Source organism: Chenopodium album, chromosome 19, assembly GCF_948465745.1.
Source record: "Chenopodium album chromosome 19, dcCheAlbu1.1, whole genome shotgun sequence".
Classification (NCBI taxonomy): Eukaryota; Viridiplantae; Streptophyta; class Magnoliopsida; order Caryophyllales; family Amaranthaceae; genus Chenopodium; species Chenopodium album.
The window spans coordinates 410,881-436,141 of NC_137852.1; the positions used below are offsets into that span (position 1 = coordinate 410,881).

Sequence of the window (25,261 nt, forward strand, 5' to 3'; positions counted from 1 at the left end):
CGTAATTGAGTGCAATAAAAAGTATTCCCTTTGTTTTAAAATGACGTACGGATTATTCATTTATTGTATTCTCGGTTGGAAGTTAAGAATACGTATACGTTTCAAACAACAATTTATACACCGATTTTACTGTTTTAGTTTTGATGGTTTTTTTTTTTTTTTTTTTTTTTTGGTGAAGTGTAATGTAGTTACATCAATAACAAAGTGATATCATGTCGTCCTTTAAGACAGGGGTGATGTTTAATGTAACGTGTTAGTGTGGTACTCCGTAACTGCTACTAGCGTAGTAACATGTGTCGACTTTGATTACAGATAAAATGTAATCTTAATTAAACATCTTTAATCAAACATTTGGACTAGAACTGTAGGATAACCCCACGGTCCCACGGTAGTAGGGACTTGAACCCAATTGGACGGACCCCCTTTTGACGTACTATAAGTCCTCTCAACTCACAAATTTCATCACAGTACAAATGTACACCATTACCAAATTGCCCTCACTCAAATCATCATTATGATAAACAAGCAAGTGGCAATAAAAAAATACGTAAAAGCACATTCTCAAAAATAAATTGAATAATCAAAGTGATTAAGGCGTGGTCAATGTCACCAAACCAATTAACACATATCTTGAAAAATTCACATCCCTACTATCCTACAACTTTATTCGTTTTAACTCTTACAATAGTATAGAAATTAATACTCCTATCGTCTCTATAATTACTCCTATTTTAAATCGTAACATAGTTAGTAGTATAATAATATTAATAATTAATATAATATAAAGCTCCAAAATATAATTGTACTATACATCTTTTCTTAATATATGTCCAAAATATGGGTAAGATATGGTTGGAAGAGGGAATATAAAAGTTGAGGAAGGAAGAGACTTAGAGAGCGTATTATAAATGTGCATAATTGATTCATTACATCAATAGGGACCTCTCTAAAAGAGTTCACACACAAAATTTCATAAATTATATTTTTGTAATTATGACAGGAACTTCTCTGCAATTAAATCAAGTTGTCCAGCAGTCTGCAAGTAACGATATCAGAGGCATGGAGCCTGAACTTTACATTGCAGCATTATACGGGTCGTTTCTAGACATGTCGAAATGTATCTCGTGTATGCCCGATTGGAAGGAGCAAACAACCATCACCGGTAACAACGTCCTCCACGTTCACGTCGGGAAGCCTCTTCGCGGCTCGGCGAAAGATAAAAAGATGTTGAGAATGATCAATGTTAAGCTCATCAAAGAGGTTCTTGATCATGACAGTTCGTTGTTGTGGAAGTTGAACAGTAATGGTAATACTCCTTTACATCTAGCTGCTCGTTTCGGGTTTGCGGATGTTGTTCAGGTGTTCCTAGAGCGAGCTGCTAAAGATGTAGGTGAGTTGGTGAGGATGATTAATAATAGGAAGGATACTGCCCTGCACGAGGCGGCTCGTGCAGGGCATGTTGATGTGGTGAAGAGGCTAGTTACCGCGAATTTTAAGTGTTTGTATGGGCCTAATGAGGCCGGTGAGACTCCGCTTTATCTTGCTGCCGAGAGGGGATCTACGGAGGCGGTTGCGGTCATTCTCGACACGTGTGATTATTCAGCTATGGCGCATCGAGGTCCTATAGGTAGGACAGCTCTTCATGCTGCAGTACAGTGGGGAAATTCTGGTAAGGTATACTTGTGATTATTTTGTCTTATCATTTTTGTCATACAATAGCTGTTAATAACTTAATTGACTGGATTCAATGTTATAGTGAATTTGTGTTATATGATTTACATTTACTAGACTAGATTAATACGGTAAAATCAGAAGGCCGACAAAAAACTATTTACCAAGCATATTTAAAAAAATGTTTATGCCAATTAATAAGAAAGGCCAGTATAATTAAGATGCTAATATGTTTTTACATGGATGAACATGTATGTATGTATGTATGTACTAGCAGTGATGGTAAAGAAGATGCTAGAAAAAGATCGATCGTTAATGAGAATTCGAGACAATGAGGGGCAGACACCCCTGCATTCAGCTGCAGCAGAGATCAGTCAGCTAGAACTTCTGAAGGTGCTGTTAGAACATGACCAGAAAGGAGCATCAGCAATATATATTCTTGACAACAAGGGGAGAACGGCCTTGCATATCGCGATGCTCCGGTGTTCATGGGGCGCTATGAAGGCGCTCATGGCTTCGTGTCCGGACTGCATCGAGATAGTAGACAATGATGAGCAGAATGTTGTGCATTATGCTGCTAAATGGAATTGTCTTACTAAAATCGATTCTTTTCTTAAGTTGGGACACTTCGACGAGCTTCTTAATCAGAAAGACGTAAATGGGGATACACCTCTGCATCACATTGTTGCCTCTATTCCCAAAAATTATACTCATCCGTGTTTACTTAAAGTCCGGAATTTCATTGTTAATCACACCGTCTTGGACCTCAAAGTGTTCAATAAACAAGACCTTACTGTTGGGGATATAATGGCTTCTTATGATCGGATCATTCGTCGTGAAAGTGTAAGTTCCTATCAATAACTCGAGTCTTTCAGATATGCATACATTCTGTTTGTGTAGTTCCTTTATTTTTTTAAATTACAACGTTTGGAGTTTCACACTTGTCTATTGCTGATGACCTTTATGCAATTTTTGCAAAAAGTGTCACGTGTGACAATTTTTGTAAGAAGTGTCGCATGTGACAATTTTTTTGTAACCCATAATAACTAACCTGCCATATTTTACAGATTCTACAAGGTCTTTCGGGTGCAGTAGCCCCAAGAGGTAGGCGAATCAACACGTACGAAATGGATCTGGACGTTGAGAAAGCAAGGGGTGATGATCTAGGAGAAGGAACCAATGTTAACACGCTCAAAGAGGCAGCTCAAAGTCGTTTGGTTGTGGCCGCCTTGATAGCAACAGTTTCATTCACAGCCGGGTTTACCTTACCCGGTGGATTTGATCAAAACATAGGTGACAACATGGGCATGGCCGTGCTCAAGGGTAGGTTGGCCTTCAAAGTTTGTGTAGTGTCAAACGCGATAGCCTTCATGTCTTCAACAATTGCAATACTTCTATATTTTGTCCTTGTAACGACGGGATCAACATGGTTCATAAGAATACTTTCGTCACATGGCCTTATGTTGAACACGTTCTCACTCGGGGCGTTGATGATAGCGTTCACCACGGGGGTGTCTGTCGTGGTATCCGCTAACATAGCCCTTGTTATCGCGTTATGGGGATTTTCGACTCTTTTCTTCGTGTACTATGTCACACTAATCTTTCAAACTTATGGAGTATCTATGTTCTACGCTAGAAGGTGTAGCTTGAGGTGGAAATAGTGCGTTACATGCCAAACGCTAAATAATGGTATCTTAGTTATATAAATTGTGGTATAGTAGTTGGTTAAAATGTAACAACTACACTATCACATTAATTATGGCCGTAACTATGAAATCATTGTAAATTATATGTGATTATCCTTTATATCTTGATTATTTGTGGGCCTTTTGGCAGAGATTATCAACCCAATTTTTGGGGGGAAATTATTGTAAATGAGTTTACAAAAACACAACATTATAAAAAATAATAATAATAATATTAGACTATAAATATACCTTATGCTATTCTATACTGCATGATTTACATCTGCTGGTCTAAAATTGTAATGCAATAATAAGTTTAGTCAGGTCGGTTGATACAATTTGCTATGGCCGACAATGACCAAACATATTAATATACTCGAGAATATAATCAATGAGCATGTTAGAGATCAAATGTTATGGATTATTTGGGTGTCTCTTGTTAAGCCAAGCAAAATTAGATGCTCCTTTTATTTGCTAAATAGTAGTCTCATTTTAGAACGAAATCTTGTTATTGTTTAAAATCATCCTTTCTCCATTGTCTTTGTTCTTATTCAACTAAAACTAATCTAACTCTTTTACCTTATTTTTATATATATTGGCCTTTAATCAAACTAATTTCATTATTTTAATTATTATCAGTGTATTATGCTCTAATTTAAGGGAAAAAAAATTTAGAGCTAGTTCGATTCAATTAGGGTTATTGGTCTGGTCCAATCATAGACGATCAAGTTCAATCAAGTATAGGTGATAATCAAGGATAAACATATTTAATGAGCTAAGTGCAAATAAGTTTGTGAAAACACGCCTTCACATTTAGGCTGCATTGTGCATTCCCTTCAACTAAACTTATTTAATCAAAACTTATTGGATCTAATCAGACCATTAGACCAAATTAACTCATGTGTCTACGGCTAAGGGCCTGTTCACATTTACTTAATTTAAGTTCATTTCAGTTCTGCTCTAATCAGTTCTCTTCAGATCCAATCAGTTCAGTTCAGCTCCTAATTTCCCTCTCTCATAAAATATTCATTTCAGCTCGGTTAAGTTAAGTTCAGTTCAGCTCCAATCATTTAAGTTCAGCTCTAATCAATTTAGTTTAGTTCAGTTCAGCTCAATTTAGTAAATGTGAACAGACCCTAATTGACATGATCACACTCGATTCACTACATACATCTACTTGCTATCCACCTTTAATTAATCAAAAAAAATATTTAACCTCTACATATATTGCCGCGTAAATGAAGTTTTTATTTAGAGACGAGATAACACTATAATCAAGTTGGGCCGGGGGCCGTAGCTAACATATGGCCAAAATAGCTTGAAATTCTTGCCCAAAATCAGATTGGGCCAATCTAACATACTCTAAAAATCTGTTATCTGTAATCTGGGTAAGAAATGAGCAAGAGCAAATAAGAAAGAACGTCATCTATCATGCTTTGGATTTGATCGCCCCTTCCAAACTCATTTCTTCCCCACTCACTTACTCTGTCTTTCTCTCTCTCTTAATCTTACTTCCCCTGTTGTTGTCCTTTGAAGCTTCAAGGTACTATTTTCTTTTTCTCTCACTTTAACTATCTTTTCAATGATCATTGATTCAGAAAATACCCAGCAAAAATAAATATTAAATAAAAAAGGAAGAAAATGGTTCAGAATTTGTTGATTAATTTTTGTGGGTTTTTCAGATGGCTTCATCAATTGCATCTTCTGCTGCTTCTCTTTCTCTTCAACTTCCTTCTAACAAGGTTTCTTCTTCTTCCCCTTCTTTTCTTTTTTGATTACTTTGTGTTTTTTAAATAAAGTTTTGATTTTTTTGTTTGATAATTTTAGGGAATGGTGAAATTGAGCAGCTGTGATTCTAATGCTTTTATCAAGGGAGATAAGAGAAATGCAGCTTTTAAATTGCAGGTAATCAATGATCCCAATTTACATTTGATCTTTTTTTTCAATTGGGTTTTACTGATGTTTTACTTATGATTTGTCAGAAAGTTGTAATTTCTATCTTGGTTATATCTTTTTGAAGATTATTTGATCTTGAGTGACATTATTATATAATTATAGAATTTGATAGTCTCCTCGGAATTATCGCTTATATTGAACCATTTTTAGTTACTGAATTTGATTCATTCAATTTCTGCAATGTGTATTGAGGTTCATGCCAATTTATGTTGCAATGTTGATCTTACTGTATATTTGGCCTCGTTATCTTAATTTCATGTTGAAATCGTTATTTGAGTGTAATGATGCTGTTATCAATGCCCAAAGTTCATGGATGATTCTGAACTTTACTATAAACAATATTCAATTTAACCATTTTAGTCTTAAGGGGAAGAAAATGGGTGGATTGAAGGGTTTTATTGGTTGAGCTTTACTATAAACAAAGGTTGTGATCTTCATTGTATGCTTATTGTTTTTATGTGTTTGATCCTCCTATTGCAGTCTTTCAGTCGGGTTAGAATGGTTGCCACCGTCAATGTTTCTCGTTTTGATGGTATATCAATGGCTCCTGCAGACCCTATTTTAGGTGTTTCGGAAGCTTTTAAAGCTGATAAGGATGAAAAGAAGCTTAATCTTGGTGTTGGAGCCTATCGAACCGAAGAACTACAGCCTTACGTACTGAATGTTGTCAAGAAGGTCAGACTAGGTCTTTGTGTGTAGTATGTACTGAATTCCTTTTTTTATGCATTTCTTGAATTAGTGTTACTAATTTTTTGATCTTTTACTGATTACACTCTGATTTGCTATATTTACTTAAGTCAATGGTGGTTGTAATTTGGTGTTTATTCTTAGTTCCTATCTAATGTTGCTTAGATTTTGCAGTATTTTGTGTAATGCTTGAAATTTACATGACTTTGTTTGGGGTTGCTTTCAGGCAGAGAATCTTATGCTGGAGAGAGGAGAAAACAAGGAGGTATGTTGAATTTCTGAATGGATGTGGAGCTTCCTCATTCGTACTTTTCTCATGTGCTTACGTCCTGTTGATTCCACTGTACAGTATCTGCCAATTGAAGGATTAGCTGCATTTAACAAAGTGACTGCAGAATTGTTGTTTGGAGCTGACAATGCTGTTCTGAAAGAACAAAGAGTATGTATGCTGAAAAGGCAACTAATCTCTCTTTCATAGATTTGCCCTTTTAAGGGGATGTTTCAATTTTATTCTAGTTCTTACAAAGATGAAAAAGGTTGCCCTGTGTCTCATTTGAAATGTAACTGGACTTGTTTTCTTTTCAAGGTAGCAACTGTCCAAAGTCTTTCAGGAACTGGCTCTCTTCGCCTTGCAGCAGCACTCATTGAACGATACTTCCCTGGGGCAAAACTGTTGATATCATCTCCAACATGGGGTATGTTTCTTTAGCTCTTCACTCCTTATCCAGTCAGAATGTCTTGATTAACTCATATTCTCCATGCATATTTTCATGATACAGGCAACCACAAAAATATTTTCAATGATGCCAAAGTTCCATGGTCTGAGTACAGATACTATGATCCTAAAACTGTTGGTTTGGATTTTGAGGGGATGATAGCGGATATTAAGGTAAGATAGAGATGTGCTATGTGACAATTGCAATTTATTAGTATTAAACAATCATCATCTTGTTCATGTTTCCTCATTCCTTTTACCCTCTATTTGAGTAGCATAGCTTGCCACAAATTATCGACTCCTCTGATGCTACCTTTCACAAGCCTTTAAGAAGTATTAAATTTAACTCAGTTCGTACACTTACAACATAAATGGCATTTTTGTTACCCTTGGGATATATACTTTGCTGTTTTGTCGCATAGAACATTTATACCCCCACTACAAATTTGTTTTCTAGAATATGAGCTCAACTGTGATACTTTCAGACTTTGATATTAAGTTTATCTGATTTTCATATTTGTTTTGTTTGGTATTAAAAAAAGAGGCTGATGAGGAGCAAGCCACCAAAATGTGAAAAAATTCTCTGAAATTTATCGTAGGTATTTAAAAATGTTTTGCAATTGAAATGTATCAAACTTTCAACTCTAGATTAAAGAGAGGCTATGCCGTCTCGAATGAGGCTCCTTCCCTAGGCAAGGCTATGACGTCTCGAATGAGGCTCCTTCCCTAGGCAAGGTGGAGGGGTCAAATATATGCAGTCTACCCTCTAATAGAAAGAAGTTTTTTTCTCAGACAACCCTTCAGAATGCATTCTGCAACTTCTTGCTAGATAAGAAGTTAGGAAAATATATATTCATCTTTATTCTGTCTATTATGGAGTACTGGTATTACCTTAGTTGAAAATTGTTTATGATGACTCTTTCTGCTCCATTAGGGATGGGCTCTACAAGTTGAAACACTTCTATATTGGTGACTTTTATATACTTCTAAGGCCTGCTTGACACTTGAAGATTTGAGTTTGAATGTGGAATTCCATTAGAAAGTAATCTTTTTTCGTATTCTCTTATTTATCAGGATTTTTTTTATTTAACTACTAAAATTCTTATGGTTTCAGGCAGCTCCTGAAGGATCATTTATTTTACTCCATGGCTGCGCACACAACCCCACCGGAATTGATCCAACTCCTGAACAATGGGAAAAAATTGCTGATGTCATTCAGGAGAAGAGCCATATTCCATTCTTTGATGTTGCTTATCAGGTATTTCTCTTCAATGTTCAACAACTTGCATCAACTATGTTCATTCATCAGCACAAGCATCTACATTGGTGAAGTGTAAAGTTTCAAGCAGTCATAAAATTTTTTATATGCCTTTGATTTCTTAAGTGCCATGCTGACAAAGTATTGGAAAGTCACTGACCAGAACCTGATATTATCAAAACCAGACAAAGGTCGTTTTTTGTGTGATCTTTTCTTTATAAGGATGAGAAACCTGAATTAGGAGATCTTTCGAGGTAATACAGGGAGCAATGTACAATTAAATTTACAAACAAACAAAAAAAATTATTGTATATCTACTCTTTGGAAGCTAGTCAGCCTCTCCATTTTCCTCCCTCTTTTAGAGTATGCTGGACTTGAAAATCCTGTCATCCTTACTACATGTCATAGTGTTTTTTTTTTTTTTTTCCCATCATCAATAAAGCTACTTTTTGTGAAGAAGAGAACATCTCCAACTACCTCCTACTATAAGTCTTTACCAATGAATCACTCTGTAGTCTCTTAAAGCACCATCCTTGACCGATAAAGAGGAGTAGACTCCCATACTGTAGGATTCTAAACGAATTAAATCTTCTTAAAGTATCTAATGATGAAGCTAGCAGGTTCTTGATGATTGATCAACAACCACTGTTAGGTTCTGTAGAGGATGTTTCAACACAAGCAAAGTAAAGTGACTAAGGATGGAGATATAAGGAGATTTTGGCTTGGTTTAAGTCAAAGTAAAGCAAAGAAAAGTGATGAAGGATAATTGCATGAGCGCACACGTACGTGCAAGGTGATTTCAGAGTAGCATAACTAGGTCGTATTAGAGCTGTCAAAAACAAACCCAACCCGAGAACCCGACAAGAACCGACAATGATTTGAACCCAAACTGGACAATGGGGTGAAACTAGTGACCTGTAACCCGACCTGAACCTGACCTGATGTTAACCGACAACCGGTTTGATCCAATACTTTTTGACCTAAACCCGAACCTGCTCCCGACCTCAGAGTAAACATCAACCGATTTAATCCGACCCAACAACAATCAGAAGCCGAACTAGTACCCGACCCAATTAGAACCCGTACCCGAGTCATAGAAGTTTAATAAAATTTATATGCCTTTTATTCAACTTATATATTGGTACAAAACTGTAAATCCACAATCCGATTCAGCTTGTATACCTTTTGTTCTCTAATACGCATATAAAGGTTTAATAAAATCTTGATAATGTTGATCAAATTATGGAAGGCGTAATTAAATAGGTTCAACTTGAGGACATCAATATTTATTAGAATTGGACTTAAACCAAAACCCAACTCAACACTAACTCGAACCTGAATGCACCATCAAATGGAACATGAATGACCATTTAAAGGCAAATTGGATGGTTTAACCCACCCATTTAAACTCTCGGACGGTATTAAGGACCATGGTAAACATCTCGGCAATTTTTATTTCCGAGCGAAAAAACGTCAAAAAATTACAAAATTGAAGACTATAATCCACAGTTTTTGAGAAAATTTTGAGGTTTCGGGGCCCGGTGGCGAAAATTGTTCAGACCTTAAAACCGTTAAAAACTGACCCGACCTTAACTGACAATGAACTAAACCCAGCCTATACTCGAAAAATGGGGTGGATTATAGCCTTCAATTTTGCCACTTTTCGCCACCAGGCCCCGAACCTCAAGATTTCCTCAAAAAGCGTGGATTATTTTGGACCATTTTCGCCCGGAAATAAAAATTAACAAGATTTTCCATGGTCCCCAATATCCTTCGGGAGTCCAATTGGGTCGGTGCAACCATCCAATATACCCTTAAACGGTCATTTTACCCGTTCACAACTTGTAGTGATTTCGTAAACTCAAGCCTACAACGTATGTTTATCACAACATATAATGATATGGTTTCAAACGGCATTATATGAACCCGAGATGTATATCTTAGGTCATTTTACCCGTTCACAACTTATAGTGATTTCGAATATTTAAGCCTGCCACGGACGTTTATGACAACATATAATTATCATATTTAATTTCAACGACATTATTACACTGAGATATATCCCCTAAGGTCTCGCCACTGGGCACTGAAACCTCAAAATTTCCTCAAAAAGCGTAGACTAGCCTTCAATTTTGTAATTTTTTGACCTTTATTCGCGTGGAAATAAAAATTGTCGAGATGTTTACCATGGTCCCGATAACCTCCAGGAGTTCAATTGGGTCGGTGGAACCATCCAATATCTCCTAAAACGGTCATTTTACTCGTTCGCAACTTGCATCGATTTCGTAAACTCAAGCCTACCACGGACGTAGATGACACCATATAATGATCATATATGGTTTCAAATGACATTATACGACCCCGGGTTGTATTCCTTAGGGTGTCAAGGCTTTACGCCACCAGGCCCCCAAAACCTCAAAAAACGTGGATTATATTTTTCAAATTTTTAAATTTTTTGACCTTTTTTCTCTCGGAAATAAAAGTTGACGAGATGTTTACCATGGTCCCTAATACCCTCTGGGTGTCCAATTGGGTCGGTGGAACCATCCAATATGCCCTTAAACGGATTATTTTACTCGTTCACAACTTGTAGTGATTTTGTTAATTCAAGCCTACCACGTACTTTTATGACAACATTTAATGATCATATATGGTTTCAAGCTGCATTATATGACCCCGAGATATATCCACTAGGGTCTCAACACTTTTTGCCACCGGGCCCCGAAACCTCAAAATTTCCTCAAAAAGTGTGGAAGAGCTGTCAAAAACCGACCCGACTCGACCCGAAAACCCGACCTTAATCGACAATGATATGAACCCTGCATGTACACGAACAATGGGGTGAAACTAGTGACATGTATCCCGACCTTTACCTGATCTGATCTTAAGCGAAAACCGATTTGATCCAATACTTTATCACCTGAACCCGAACCTGCACCCGACCTGATAGTAACCGTCAACCGATTTAATCCGACCCGAAAACAAGCTGAACCTGAACTAATACCCGACCCAATTAAAACCTTTACCGGAGTCCTGGAATGTTTAATAAAGTTTTATATACCTTTTATTCAGCTTATATACTGGTTTAATTTTGTAAACCCTCAATCCGATTTAATAAAATCTTTTGTTCAGCTTATATACCTTTTGTTCTCTATTACTCATATATAGGTTTAATAAAATCTTGATGATGCTTGATCAAATTATGGAAGGCGTAATTATATACTTCAACTTGGCCACATTGATATTTATTATAATTGAACTTGAACCAAAATCCGACTTAACACTAACCCGAACCCGAATGTACCATCTTGTTAACCCATCCAAACCCGCCTCAACACAACCCGAACCTGAAATTAACCCTGATCTGATTTTAACTCAAATTGAACCCGACCTATATCCGTAAAGGTGAACGACCCGTTATAACTTGAACTGAAATTGACTCGACCTGAACCTGATCTGAAGCTAGATTGACCCGACATAACCTGATCCTAGTTTAGCCCGAGACCTAATTTGACCCCGACCCAAACCCGACTTGAATACTTGAATTGACAGCTCTAGGTCGTATGCGACATATCTGTTTTGGTCACGAGTCTTGATTATTGGTTTCAATAGGTTTGATCCCACAACTTCAGTAGGTCAAGCCTTGATTGGTAAATGTGTATGCTTATAATCTAAGGCATTCCCCCCCCCCCCCCCCCCCCATTTTTCAGCACCCTGCACTGTATGGAACTTTCAATGCAACTCCTAGTTAATCACTTGGTAATCTGTGTTGTAGGGTTTTGCAAGTGGTAGCCTTGACAAAGATGCATCATCTATGAGGATGTTTGCTGCTCGTGGTATGGAATTACTGGTTGCTCAATCTTACAGTAAAAATCTTGGTCTTTACTCGGAAAGAATTGGTGCAATCAATGTTGTCTGCTCATCGGCAGATGCTGCTGCTAGGTAAAAACAAGTTCTTGCATTACTACTTCAATTTTTCAATTCTGAGCTTCCACAAAATCATGCTTTGTTGGATTAAGCATTCTGATCACAGAAACCAAAACTTATGCTTGATGAGCTTGAAGCTCTGATAATTTCCGGTTTACTATTATATTCTGCAATTTGTATATCTTTCTTGGTGACCTGAGATTGTAAATTTATTTTGACTTTAGTAACCTTACACTATCACCATCCAAATTCCTTTACATTATGACATGACATTCAAGATTCCTGATGTAAAATTAGGAGTTGCATGAGACATGTCATACTTCAAGGCACCAATATGAAAACTTTCCAACAAAGGAAACTTGTTTTGTGTCTTGTTTAATTTTATTTTACTAAAAGAGCAGGTGCGATCTTTCAGGGTAAAGAGCCAATTGAAAAGGATTGCACGACCTATGTACTCAAATCCTCCCGTTCATGGGGCTAGGATTGTTGCTGACGTTGTGGGCAATCCAGAGCTTTTCAATGAATGGAAAGAAGAGATGGAAATGATGGCTGGTAGGATAAAGAGTGTAAGGCAGTTGTTGTACGACAACATCACTTCAAAAGATAAGAGTGGGAAGGATTGGTCATTTATTCTTAAACAGATAGGCATGTTCTCATTCACTGGCCTAAACAAAGCTCAGGTAATTTTCTTCCCAGGTTGTAGTATTATAGAGATCTGTCAAATTAGCATCTATCTGCGAATGTACCATTACTCATTTCATCCGCTTGTTTTTACCAGAGTGATAATATGACGAATAAGTGGCATATATACATGACAAAGGATGGAAGAATATCACTGGCTGGTTTATCCGCAGCCAAATGTGAGTATCTTGCTGATGCCATCATCGACTCGTACTACAATGTTAGTTAAACGATAAGTATACACATGAAGGCTAGGAAAACAACTTCAAATTTTTGGTGAGTGTTCATCGTGACTGCGAGAATTTGTAATAATGTACACTATGTGCTCTATTCTTGAAGCAATTTATTAGTTTTGTTTGGAAACTCCATTGTTATCAACATTTTCTGTATATGGTACGACTTGATGATCATTACCCAAATTTCTCACTCCGAAACTTTCCACAAGATCTGCCACCCCCTGCGCCATCACCACCCATGCATTGGTGTGCGCAATGGTCATTATAGTCTTAATTGTTGCCACTTGCCAGCTCTCTTCGCAAGTCTTACAAGAAGTCATAATAGTCTCCCGAGTTTAATTTACAACTAAAATGAGTTTAAACGAGAATTAATAAGTAAAATAAGGTTATGTTAGGTAAACAAAAGACAAAAACATGAAAAATCTCATAAAAATGATGAATGAATTTTTTTATTTTAGTGGACTATGATCAAGTAGGAAAACTTCAGCAATATACAATAGAAAATTGATGATTTGTACACAATTCTCACATGGTTCTAAAGTTGAGGGAAATTTCTGTATGAAACAGGTACTATGGCTTTACAGCCATAAGCTATAATAGTAGTTGGCTTAGCATTATTATTAGTCAAAATTGTTGATTGAATTGATCTTTAATGTTCCAATAATTACTCGTATTAGGTACCCGACACTATGGCCTTTTCTTTTCTTTATTCTAATCAAGTCATTTTCAAGTACCAATGTGATTAACGTCCATTGTAATTAACTTTAATGCATCATGTTCCTTGAATTTTTATCTTCATTTAATTTGTAAGTTGACATCATCGGCCCTCTATAGCACGTAGTTCTCTTTCACTATCCAAGCATATCGAGTCAACAAACAGGCCGTGTGAATTAGGTTTAATTCGAGTCACATATGGGACTAATACGTATCACATCGAGAAAATAAAGCTATCTATATTGAGATACATTTAAGGTTTGGATCCGCCTTTATTGAGTTGGGTTAGTTTGTAAAGTGTATGAAAAAACAATCTATGAATTTCAAGATGTAGGCCAACTCTGAAAGTAATTACATGAGCAGAACATGTATAATATACTGTACTGCATTTTCTATTCACAGATGCAACAGATTCATCTTTTATATGTGTGTCAATTTACAAACTTGGTTGCTAAACCAAGACACAATCTGAATTTAACAATGACTTAAATAAAAAGAGATATGGCGGGTAAACGAGAGGAGGAGAAAAACTTGCTGATGTAGGAAGATAAGCAGGAGAGGTCTGACAACAGTGCAGTTCAAAATTGTGAGGCGAATGTAGAAGTGTTTTAACCTCCTAAGCTGTCTGCTGCTCCATACATGTTTCAGAGGCCCTTGTATTAGTGCGCTGGTTAATTCTTAGAGTACCTCCAAGTTCTACTGGAACAAGCGGAACAAGTGAATGCATAACATCGATAATCAATGGACGGTAACTTGGTTCTGGCTGCACGCATAAGACTGCCACAGCAGCAACCTACAAAATTGCAGGAGAAACTATTTTCTCAGCAAGTATAAGCATGGATCATTAAGGACAGATTAATTGTCCCTGCTCATTATTTGTCAACTAACTAGTCAGGCATAACATTTTCAGTTTCCCTAAAGTACTCATGGTAGATTATTAATGTACGGAGTATCTTTCAAAGTTTCTTCACTGAAATCAAATACTACCTCCGTTAACTGAAGTTGCAACTAAAAGTTAACGGAGGTAGTAATAGAGACATATGAATGATAAACCAACTATTATAATGTCTATTTAATTCACTTTTATCCTTACTTTTAACTGTGACCTGCACAGCCTACACTTAACAAGTACTGAGTACTTTTCTTAAAGAAATTTCAAAGAGCCAAATTCATATTGTTAGGGCCTACAATAAATAATGAAGTAAAAAGGAAGTGTGAAAATTTACTTGGTACAAATGCTTAGGATCCATGGTGTCTCTGATAACAGGATCCACGATGTTCGGAAGCTTTGATCTGTCTGTTAATTGTGGCATTGCCTGCAATGGATTGCACTTCAGACATAAAAACCTTATCACTCAATATGTTAGCATGCGTTAGAGCACATTATACATACCCATGTTACAATGGATTGGCATTGAGACGGTGAAAGTTTTTCTACAGGCTTTCTCCCAAGGAGAAGCTCTAAGAGCACCACTCCAAATGCATAAACATCACTTTTATCAGTCAATTTACCTGGAAACATACAAAATAGCCTTAATTAATCATATAATCAATACTCCGTAACAAACTGCTAAGAGCATAGCCTCAGTTGTCAGTCAAACTGTCAGATTATTAGAGTAAACAAATTATCGTCTTTTAACAGCATTGTTTTTTTCACCAAAATTCGCCTTGTGACTTATTATAACTTATCCTATGCCAAACTTTAGTGGTAGAATAAACTTGGTGAAAAGAACAAAACCGAAACATGGCAAACTGATTCCTATAATGCTTACACACCAAGTGATTCTTTTTAACCCAGCGCAATCTAGGCCACAAAAATCATTTGAATTTGTAAAGTACGATTCCTTCGTAACTCCAATATCCTAGCCAGAGAATTCAACATAGAGGTCTAGAATATTCTGGTTTCTAAAGTTTCTGTGTTCCTGACAATTAATATAGTGGACCGAGGTAATCTCAGTCCAGCAAGAATATGGCGGCAAAGAGATCAGCTAATAAACCATGAAAATGTTTTTTGTATGAACAGATTACATAGCATTATACCATTATTGATCCACCTGCTATTCAGCAGCATAACATGTGCACCCATATGCAATTGAAATTAAATATAAATCGCGAAAGTACTATTCTTATACACCTACTTAGATCATATTATTCTAAGAGTTTATTAAACAAAGCAACTTAACAACCCGACAAAGCCATTAAAATGCATCTCTAATTCTCGATGAAAGAAATATACTGTTAGACAAAAGCTAAGCAGCCAGATTAGAGAATTTACAGTTTACTATGCATGCTGAGCAGGCTTAGTTGACTTACCATCTAAAAGGTACTCGGGTGCCACATACCCTAAGGTGCCTGAGAGCTTGATATTGTTCTTGATATGAGGTCCATTGGTGATAGCAAAACCAAAATCCGAAAGCTAGCAAAGATCGAGTAAATGGGGTGAGGTCGGATAAAGCAACATCAGTGAATCATTATAAATGCTTAGAAGTTCAAACTAAGCATAATTTAATACTCAGTTGATAATATAATAATCAATAAACAAATATAAGGTATTTACCTTGGCATTAAGCTCGGCATCCAGAAGGATATTAGATGATTTCAGATCTCTATGAATGACTGGAGGGTTACAGTGCTCATGTAGATATTCTAGTCCTCTGATCAAGACATACAAATTTGTTGTTATGCGATTAAAAAAACCAAAGTTTAACACAAGTGAAAGTATCCATATTGTTTTAAAATATCACCTTGCAATATCAAGAGCAATCTTCATTCGGATATGCCAAGTTAAAGCAGATCCTCGAGAAACACCTAGAGCATTGATCGAATACAAATATTAGGTTCTCCATCCTTTCATTCTATAATACTTTTAATTTTGACAATTGACACTATACTATCTCATATAGTCATACAACTGATATGAGCTATGCCACTCGGACTCTGCATTTCACCTCAAGAGGATGCTTGGATCCTTGACAATCTAACAAGGGTATGGACACTAGTAGACATACCTTGTTAGACATGAGTACCCAAGTCCGAGTAACATAACAAATGAGAATGTTCTGAAATATTACCGTGCAACTGAGTTTCTAGGCATCCATTTTCCATAAGCTCATACACAAGAAATCTTGTATCACCATGTATGCAACAGCCCAAAAGAGTTATAATATTCTGATGCCGAATTTTACTTAACAACGCAATCTCATTCTGCACTTGTGTAATTGCAACCCAACATAGGAAAATACAATATACAATTAGAACAATTGCAAATTCATCATCTTAAACAGAAAATGCAAGCTTAGAAACAACCATAGATAGTACCTCAAATTCTTTTTCAGCTTCTTGAACACCCACATTGATTTTCTTAACAGCAACATAACAATCACCATCAAGTTTAGCCTTATACACACATCCAAAACCCCCAACACCCAATACATTATTTTCGTCGAAATTGCCGGTGGCAGCCTCTAGCATCTTATACTCCATATTAGAGACACCCCCTCCTAATTTGGTACTCATATTCAATGATTTCAAGCTACCCTTTGATTGATTGAACGAAAATCGATTGACAAAATCTTCATAATTTGAATAACAATGTAAAACAACATACACAAGAATAACCGTCAGCCTACATTCATAGAAAATAACAAGATCTTACCATAAAAGGCAAATTTGTAGTCCAAAAAAACCAAATTTACCTGATTTTATATCATGCTTCTTTCTGGGTTTATTGCCATAATTCCTCTTATAAAAAATCCACAAACATAACAAAGATAACATAACAACACCAACTGAAGCACAAGCAACAATTAGGGCTACTTTCAATCTAGTATTTGAATTCATTTTTGTATTTCCACCACCCACTTCAATTCCTGTTCATCAAATCAAATAAATTAACATCCAAACTAATCAAATTGCAATTAAAGAATATATATCCAACCTAAATTGCAAAATTTTGGGATCGAGTATTGCTAAATTAGCAAAACTCCCACTTCACAATTAAATAAATAAAAACAGATGATTTATGAGAGCTATATGGGAGCAAGAAAGATAATGTTAACTATTACCCACATTAATTTGAAGATAAAATCTTGCAATAATAATATAGTGCAAAAATTAAATTTAATGTTATGGGTCATAACTGTTTTTTTTTTCATTTTTTGAATATTTGAAGTGGCCCCCTCAAAATTGAAGACAATTAAATTGTAATTAAGCTCAAATCAGTACTAATGATGGGAAAAGGAGAGAACTTTAGAACATTACCTGGAGAAAATTCAGCCAATGAAGGTGAAATTGGAGAGCTTAGAGGTGAAAACAGGGGAGATGAAACAGGGGAAATTGTTCTTGCTTCAATGTATGAATTTTGATGTTGGAGAAAAGCAAACAAAAAAAGAATAACAATTTTGCTCATTTTTTGTCCCTTTTTCAATAAATTCCAAAAAAATTGCAAATGTTGTTTCTCACAAAATAATTAAAAGAAGGAAGAAGACATAAACAAGAAATAGTTAGAAGTTGCCCTGCTTTTTGGTTTAATGGAGCTTGTTATAAATCTTCACTTCACATTTTTCTTGCTTTCACTCTCACTCTCTTCTGTCTCTCTCTCATTCCTATAAAACCATAGCCTTGAAAAAAAAAATTAAATTTAAAAAAAATTAAAAAAATTAAAAAAAATAAATAATAAAAAAAAAAGTGGTAGCAGTTTTTTTTTTTTTTTTTTTGGTGAGATTTTTTATACAAGTACTTCCTTCCTCTGTTCTTTTTTACTTGACCTGTTTCTTTTATCATGCTTGTCAATGCAAAACTTTAACGAACAATAACTTTAATTCTCCATAAGTAAAAATTATAAAATTTACATATTATGATAGTACTTATTGAGACGAATTCAAAAAGATCTTACATGAATATGTTTTTCCTTATATATTATTCACAAAAGACGGTCAAAGGAGGGGTGATGAATAGTGTAAAAGTCAAAGCGGGTCAAGTAAAAAAGAACGGTGGAAGTATTTTTTTTCAAAGTATGCAAGTCATGGATATTTTACATAGTCTGTCTCTGTCAATAGTGAGCTTTTTTATTTGCTTTTTCTCATAAAGTTACTTGTATTTTAATTTTAGCATTGTCATTTCCTGTATTTTTCAACATTGACTACTCCTACTAAAACAACAACAGCAAGGTTTTAAACTTTTAACTAGTGTGTGGTTCGGGCGATGCCCCGAGTTGCTAGTTTGTAATTAACGTTTTATTAATTTTTGCTTAACATATTGAAAATCATCTTCAAAATTTAATATTTTGAAAAAAGATTTGTATTAGAAGAACTATATTTAAGATTTGTAACAAAATTTAATAAAAGTTGTTAAATTATCCTATGATATGTAACGAATAGTATAACTAAGGACTAATCATCTTATTCAAGTTAATTATAATTGTGTTGGTTAAGTTTACACAATATATGGATAGCTAAGGTGGTAAGACTTGCATAGTAATACTTATTGGTCTCAAGTTCAAGTCTAGTTATAGACATTTTTTAGATGTCAAATCTAATTCTTGTTGTGGAGGTGACGTGGCATATTTTGATGACGTGGCACGTTAATAAAGCTTAAAAGTGTGACATGTGACACATATTCTTTTTTAGGAACGCTTTTTAATATATAATAATAAGTATAGATTCCAAAATCCAAAATAATTAAGTACAACAACAACAACACTTCAAAAAAAAAAAAAAAAAAAGTTTCAAATGGAATTAATTTCAAGATCCAAACTGATTTAGGGCTGATAACAACAACAAAGCTTTAATTTCAATGTTTAAATTGATTTGTGCACTACTAAAGTACTAAATTGAAATAAATAATTTTTTGCAAAAAATATATAGAGTACGAACTACATGGTAATAAATAAAGAAATTTTATATTCTACGAGTAATTTTTAATCCAAAGTCTATTTTTAAAAAGTATTTATTTCTTCCCATAACTGAAAGTTGAGGTTACACACTCTCATTCAATCACAAAATCATGAAATATTTTGGATTACGATGTTTATCTATATAAGGCTTGTTCGGTACTACTAGCTTTTAAGTAGTTTTTGGTGGTTTGACCAAATCAAAATCAGTACTTTAGAAGAAAAAAAAATGAACATTTGACAATTTTTTTATGTGTTAATAGCTAGTCAATAGCTACTTGCCGAGCATATTTTAATTACCTATCTTCAATATACAATTAATAGCTACTTACACAGCTAACCGCTATCACAACAACTAATAGCTACTTCCATAGCTATATTTTGTCAAATGCGCCCATAATTAAACTCTTAAATTCTACTCCATATCTAAAACTTAAATTTTTGTGCTTTGATTTTTGTGCTTTGATAAGTGAACAAACTAAATTTGAACGAAAAGATTGCACATACACTTATGAAAAAAAAGAAAAAAAAAAAAATCCCTCCATATCCAAGGCATCAATCTTGTTAGTTGTAAGTAATGTTTGGTAAATTTTCAGCATAACTTAAGTGAAGACTTCCACAATCGTGCTAAGAACTGTTTGCCTTTGTATTACATACTTGTATCTTGTGTGTTCCTATTATTTTATAATCAATTTGTTTCGTTTAAAGTGTAAGCTATGATTTGCTGAGTTCTAAAATTGGTGCATAATTAGCGATTAGCATAATACAACCATGTGGGTAGTTGCTTATATTGGATACTTCCAAAGAAAGTTGTTTTCTCTTTTTATTCAACTTTTAATTAATTATGGGAAGGCAGCCTCTTTTTTTACATTGTTCCCCCACTTCTTTTTCTTTCTTTACTAATTAGGTGATGTGATTATATTGCTGTGGTCTGGTTCCTTTTCCAAAACACAAAAAACTCTGGAAAGATATGCAGACTCTATTTCAAATTAAAGAATACTCTATTGTCCTATTGATATTGAAACGTGGAATTTGATGATAAGCAACTTGCCAACTTCTAGGTATTGTACTAGTGTATAACTGGATAGGCAGATACGCTCTAAATTAGTTGTTACTGTATTCGTACTATTTTGGGCTCGTTTAATTTTCTTGTTTGACTCATAAAATACTTTTTGCTAGGATCAAATTTCGGCTCTTCAGTTATGTTAATCGAAATCAATAATTTAGAAAGTTTAAATGAACCAGTTTGTGGAATTAATAATAAATATCATCTATTTGGACATTAAGCAAATATGAAAATGATAAGAACACTGCCCATTGGTTTATGATTGTGATAAATATAACAGATAATTAAAAACATTAATATTGGTGATGATACACTTCAATGCTATCTCAAACTCTTTCTATCTGGAACCTAAACTAATATTTGAATAATATGTGACATTTTGTGTATACACCAATGAATTAATAATCAATGGAGAAGAAAAGAGCATGAGTCGTGAAATTTAGGAAATTAAAATCAAACCATGTATAGATAGATGCACCAAACAATGTTTTATATACACACCATCAATTACCTAGATTACATAAAATATGATTGTTGACACGACGACACACTAGGTTAATGTCATTTAAATAGGTACAGTGGATCCACACAAATTCTAGGGCATGAGTTAGTGTTTTCAACTCGAAAGACTCTTACATCTCAAACATGTAAAAACTAAAGTATGAGCAATTTAAAATCTAATTATATCTCCAATATATATATTCATATATATAGTAAATTAAGGGCTAAGCTAGACAAGGCAAGCATTGGAGAGAGAGAAATAAAAAAGCACAAACTATATATGCAATTCTCCTTTTTGTGTTTTTTTGTTTAAATTATATTTCTATATGCTTTAAAATGATTATCAACATGCATTGTTTACAATGTCATTTGACCAATAATTAATTTAATGACTATTTATTCATAGTGAAAATCATTTAAATCATTAACACAATAATTCTTCCCAAAGTATTTCTTTTTATAGGATTGAATTGAAGCATGAAACATAACATGATAACTGAAAAGACCTAATGACACAATAATTTGCATTCTATTTTGTACACACCATTAAATTTGCATCAAATGTCCAAATCAAGCCTTAACTCAAAAACTGAAAAACATGTGGATATTATATTGCCTTAAACTAATTACATTTCTGCTCCAGCTATATAAGCTCCATTCGGAAATTTATTAGGTACGGTAGATAGCTAATTGGGGCCCACTGTCCCCTACATATCTTACTGTTGTAGATATTGTGATCCAATGATCACAAACTTGACACGTCAAATCATACATATGATCTAGGTCGTCATGCATGGATGCATGCATGTATAAATGACGTCCACCTTTTTCTTTTGACTTTTTTATTAAATTTGTTACAAAATTTGATTTATTGATTATTATTATTAGAGTCGTTATTAATTGGCAATAATAAGTGGGTGCATATTTTTCTTAGAAGAGTATTTATTTGTCCCATATGAAAATAGTACGACATTTTCTCACTTGATATGAGCATGTATGAGTGCATGACCTAAGATTATAATTGTATGTCTAGGTTAAAGTGGAAATTGTAATTGACTGATGAGGAGTGCATTAATATGAAAAGTATAACATGGTTTGGGTGATACTCTAAATTTTCCTTAAAATACATAAAGTTAATTACCCCATTATTGTTCAATTCTAAAATATTGAAGTTGTTGTATTGACAATATTTTTTTTAATTAGGTCTAGAGTCATAGTAGAGCTTATTACTTATTGCCTACTAAGGCCCTATTCTCTGCTAAATTCTGCTCTACTCTGCTATGCCCTGCCCTGATCTGCTCTGCTAAAATCTACTCTGCTCTGCCCTGCCCAAAAGCTCTAAACTTATTTTATGTCTTACTTATATATATGGCTTGGCCAACATGAGACCTTCCGTCGTTAACTTTATGCAATGAAGTGAACTCTCTTTTGATAATGGTTAGTGCGACCTAGGTCCTAGTTAACACGATTACAATAGAGCCCGATACAATGACAATTTAGCATACCACACTGTGATTCACACATTACACAAGGACTAATTCCAAGACATGCGGGCTTTGTGGGCAATAATTTAAGTATAGCAAACAAGGCCAGGGTACCCTTTTCCTTACTTTAATTTGTGGGCTATTAATTTAAGTAAAAACTGGCGTGAGGGATTGATTAAGTGCATATGGTTGGGACGACTCACGATTGTATGATGACTCTCGTGCGTGTCCCACGATTTCTTTTAGACTCTAATTAAAATGTAAAGGCTCCAAATAATAATGGACCACCCCAACTAATAATCCAATTTGAATGAACAAATAACAATTACGACTAGTACATACTATTTGCAGCTTATATATTTCATCATCATATTCATGCCACCGACGAAAAACCACCAAGTCTACAATCAACATCAACAGTTTTTATCCAAAACAAAAAAAAAAGCAATCCAACTTTCTTTTTTTTTTTTCTTTGTGATTAAACCCTTTATTTGTGATTAGACAGCTTAAATTAACGCATTTTGATGTAATTTGTAGGACATCTTCCACTATCTTTTTCTTCTTCTTTTTTGTACGTAAAAGAAAATTTTGTCTACTTGCAACAAAATACTCCGAGCCACTATATGTGAACAGTATAAAAATGGTATTAATCCCTTCTTTTTTTTTTTCATATTGATTTTGTACATTTATCCATGCATATATTTTTATCATTAATCTCGAATTGCATGTATTACTAAGCAGTATAAGAAAGTCGACATTCTTAAAGCATTTATTGAGACAATCAATAAATAAGATCACAAATAAATATACTTTTTGTTATATCGAATACAATTTACAAGTACAAGATTTTATAGTTGCAAGTCTCCAAGCAAGAACAAGAACAACAAAAAGAATGGAGAGAGTAAATAGTGAATTGGCAATTCATGATCTTCCTAAAATATCCAATCCAATATTAAGTCAAATTGAAATCAACTAAATACAAACGAGAGCATATTTTGTTTACCTGATCTTTTATTTATTTCAGGAAAAATAAGTTTGGATAAATTCTAATAAGATTAATTTAGGAAAAATAATTTTAACAAGGATTGACAAGAGCTATCTAAGTATATGTGGATGTCTTCATGAATCCCATGATTAATAACAAAGTTTTGAAATTTCTAAAGAGATTGTTATTAACCGAATGAAGTGTTAAAAGTTTTGATTGTTACAGACTTGCAGAAGCCCAAAGAGTTTATGGACCTTGTTAATGGACCAATGTTTTTTTTTTTTTTTTTTTTTTTTTGAAGGACCTTTCACATGGACCGAACATTAAAATTAGATCCAAATAGAAAAGAAGATTAGCAATTTGTCAATGGCCTGTTGACAAACCAAGTCAATCCGCGTTTTATTTACGAGTCAACAAGTTTAAGTAGTCCAATTAAACTTTTCTAGGACAACAAAGACGACATTCTTAGAATGAACAAAATTTTTGAATAAATTTTTGGTCAGATAATTAATTAATAAGGAAAATCAATTACACAAGACTTCGTCAACCCACTAAACTAGCTATATTTGCCGAAAAAAAGTATTCTATTCAAAGGATAATCCACTTTGTAATTGAAAGAAATGATAATTTATACATGTTTTGTTTGCTTGAAAAAAACAATCACGTTAATAGCATAATTTGTAACGATTACTATAAGTTCTATAGGTTTTTTTATTATCGGTTTTAGAAATTGGGTGGTTTAGTCCAACTTGTTAATACATAAAAAATAAGATGAATTGGACTATCAACTCTAGATAAACTTGCCAACCGAGATTGTTGGCTCTATGTAGATAAATAAAATTTTTAAGGAGCAGACTTAGTTAATATGTATGTGAGCTTAGTTATTCGAGTTATAGTTTAAAGTGATATACTAAAACTTTGTAGATGTGATGAAAAAAAACACAGTAGTATTCTAAACAAGAAAGTTATTGGTTATTTGGTTGGTTGCGATCTTGATCAATTTGGAGGGATGGTAAAATTAAAAAATGCACACTTGGTTTACAATATTAGAACTTTCCGTTTCATTTAGAATAGCATCTAATTGAGTAACTTTAATCCCCGATAAAATGTTAATGAATACGGAGTACATTAATATTTAATTATTGTAAGAAAATGTTACGAGTACAACGAATGTATTTAATGTACATCTAATTTTTAATTAAATCATTTTATTATCACTAATTATAATCAATTACCACACGGGCCGTCCAAGTTCATACATGATATTAAGGAATAAACCTCTCGTATGGTTGCCTGGTTGGTGTAATACTACCTCTCAAAGTTGCAACTAATATGTAACGGAGGTTGTAGATTCATTACGAGCGAGCAGCCAAAGGAGAATAGTCAACCTTTCTCAACCCAACATTAACGCAATTTTTAATTTTATTTCAATCCCAAACAATTAAGGGGTTTTTTTTTTTTTTTTTTTTTGAAACAAAAAGAAAGCTATCTTGTCATTGTCAACCTGTGAACATCAAATCCAGTGGTTAACTGACGCGTGTAGAACAAATCTACGGCTCTAATTCCCACTCTCTCCTCTTTTCCCAATTTTTCTTTTTTTAGGAAACAAACACGTCCCTTTCACTTCTCCCCTTCTTTTTATTTTTTTAATTTAGATTTTTTCGCAAAAGAAAATAAATTGTAAGTTTGGGGGTCCCACACATGACTAACCCCTGTTTCCCACTAGTTCCAATAAATGGCACTTTCGTAATATTGGAGAAACCAGAAGGGTGAAATTGTAAATTTCTGGCAAGATAATTAATGGG

General features: G+C 34.3%; 3 protein-coding genes across 3 annotated transcripts; 2 read left to right on the forward strand and 1 right to left on the reverse strand.

Annotated features, from left to right (window-relative positions):
- The first annotated feature begins 957 nt into the window (after positions 1 to 957).
- LOC145594925 (protein ACCELERATED CELL DEATH 6-like) lies at positions 958 to 3,587 on the forward strand. Its single transcript, XM_081651275.1, has 3 exons — positions 958 to 1,669; positions 1,949 to 2,514; positions 2,739 to 3,587. The coding sequence occupies exons 1-3, from the start codon at positions 994 to 996 to the stop codon at positions 3,330 to 3,332; spliced, it is 1,836 nt and encodes a 611-aa protein (XP_081507401.1). The 5' UTR covers positions 958 to 993; the 3' UTR covers positions 3,333 to 3,587.
- A 1,172-nt stretch (positions 3,588 to 4,759) lies between these two features.
- On the forward strand, positions 4,760 to 12,993 carry LOC145593625 (aspartate aminotransferase, chloroplastic-like). Its single transcript, XM_081649915.1, has 12 exons — positions 4,760 to 4,899; positions 5,039 to 5,098; positions 5,184 to 5,261; positions 5,793 to 5,987; positions 6,226 to 6,264; positions 6,349 to 6,438; positions 6,586 to 6,694; positions 6,779 to 6,888; positions 7,829 to 7,972; positions 11,748 to 11,914; positions 12,315 to 12,579; positions 12,678 to 12,993. Exons 2-12 carry the CDS (start codon positions 5,039 to 5,041, stop codon positions 12,807 to 12,809), a joined length of 1,389 nt encoding a protein of 462 aa, XP_081506041.1. The 5' UTR covers positions 4,760 to 4,899; the 3' UTR covers positions 12,810 to 12,993.
- An 853-nt stretch (positions 12,994 to 13,846) lies between these two features.
- On the reverse strand, positions 13,847 to 18,336 carry LOC145594529 (putative receptor-like protein kinase At1g80640). Its single transcript, XM_081650842.1, has 10 exons — positions 17,791 to 18,336; positions 17,226 to 17,399; positions 16,849 to 17,102; positions 16,602 to 16,734; positions 16,275 to 16,338; positions 16,088 to 16,184; positions 15,844 to 15,946; positions 14,924 to 15,042; positions 14,757 to 14,846; positions 13,847 to 14,323 (listed from the first exon to the last, which is right to left on the reverse strand). Exons 1-10 carry the CDS (start codon positions 17,936 to 17,938, stop codon positions 14,147 to 14,149), a joined length of 1,359 nt encoding a protein of 452 aa, XP_081506968.1. The 5' UTR covers positions 17,939 to 18,336; the 3' UTR covers positions 13,847 to 14,146.
- Between the last annotated feature and the right edge of the window lie 6,925 nt (positions 18,337 to 25,261).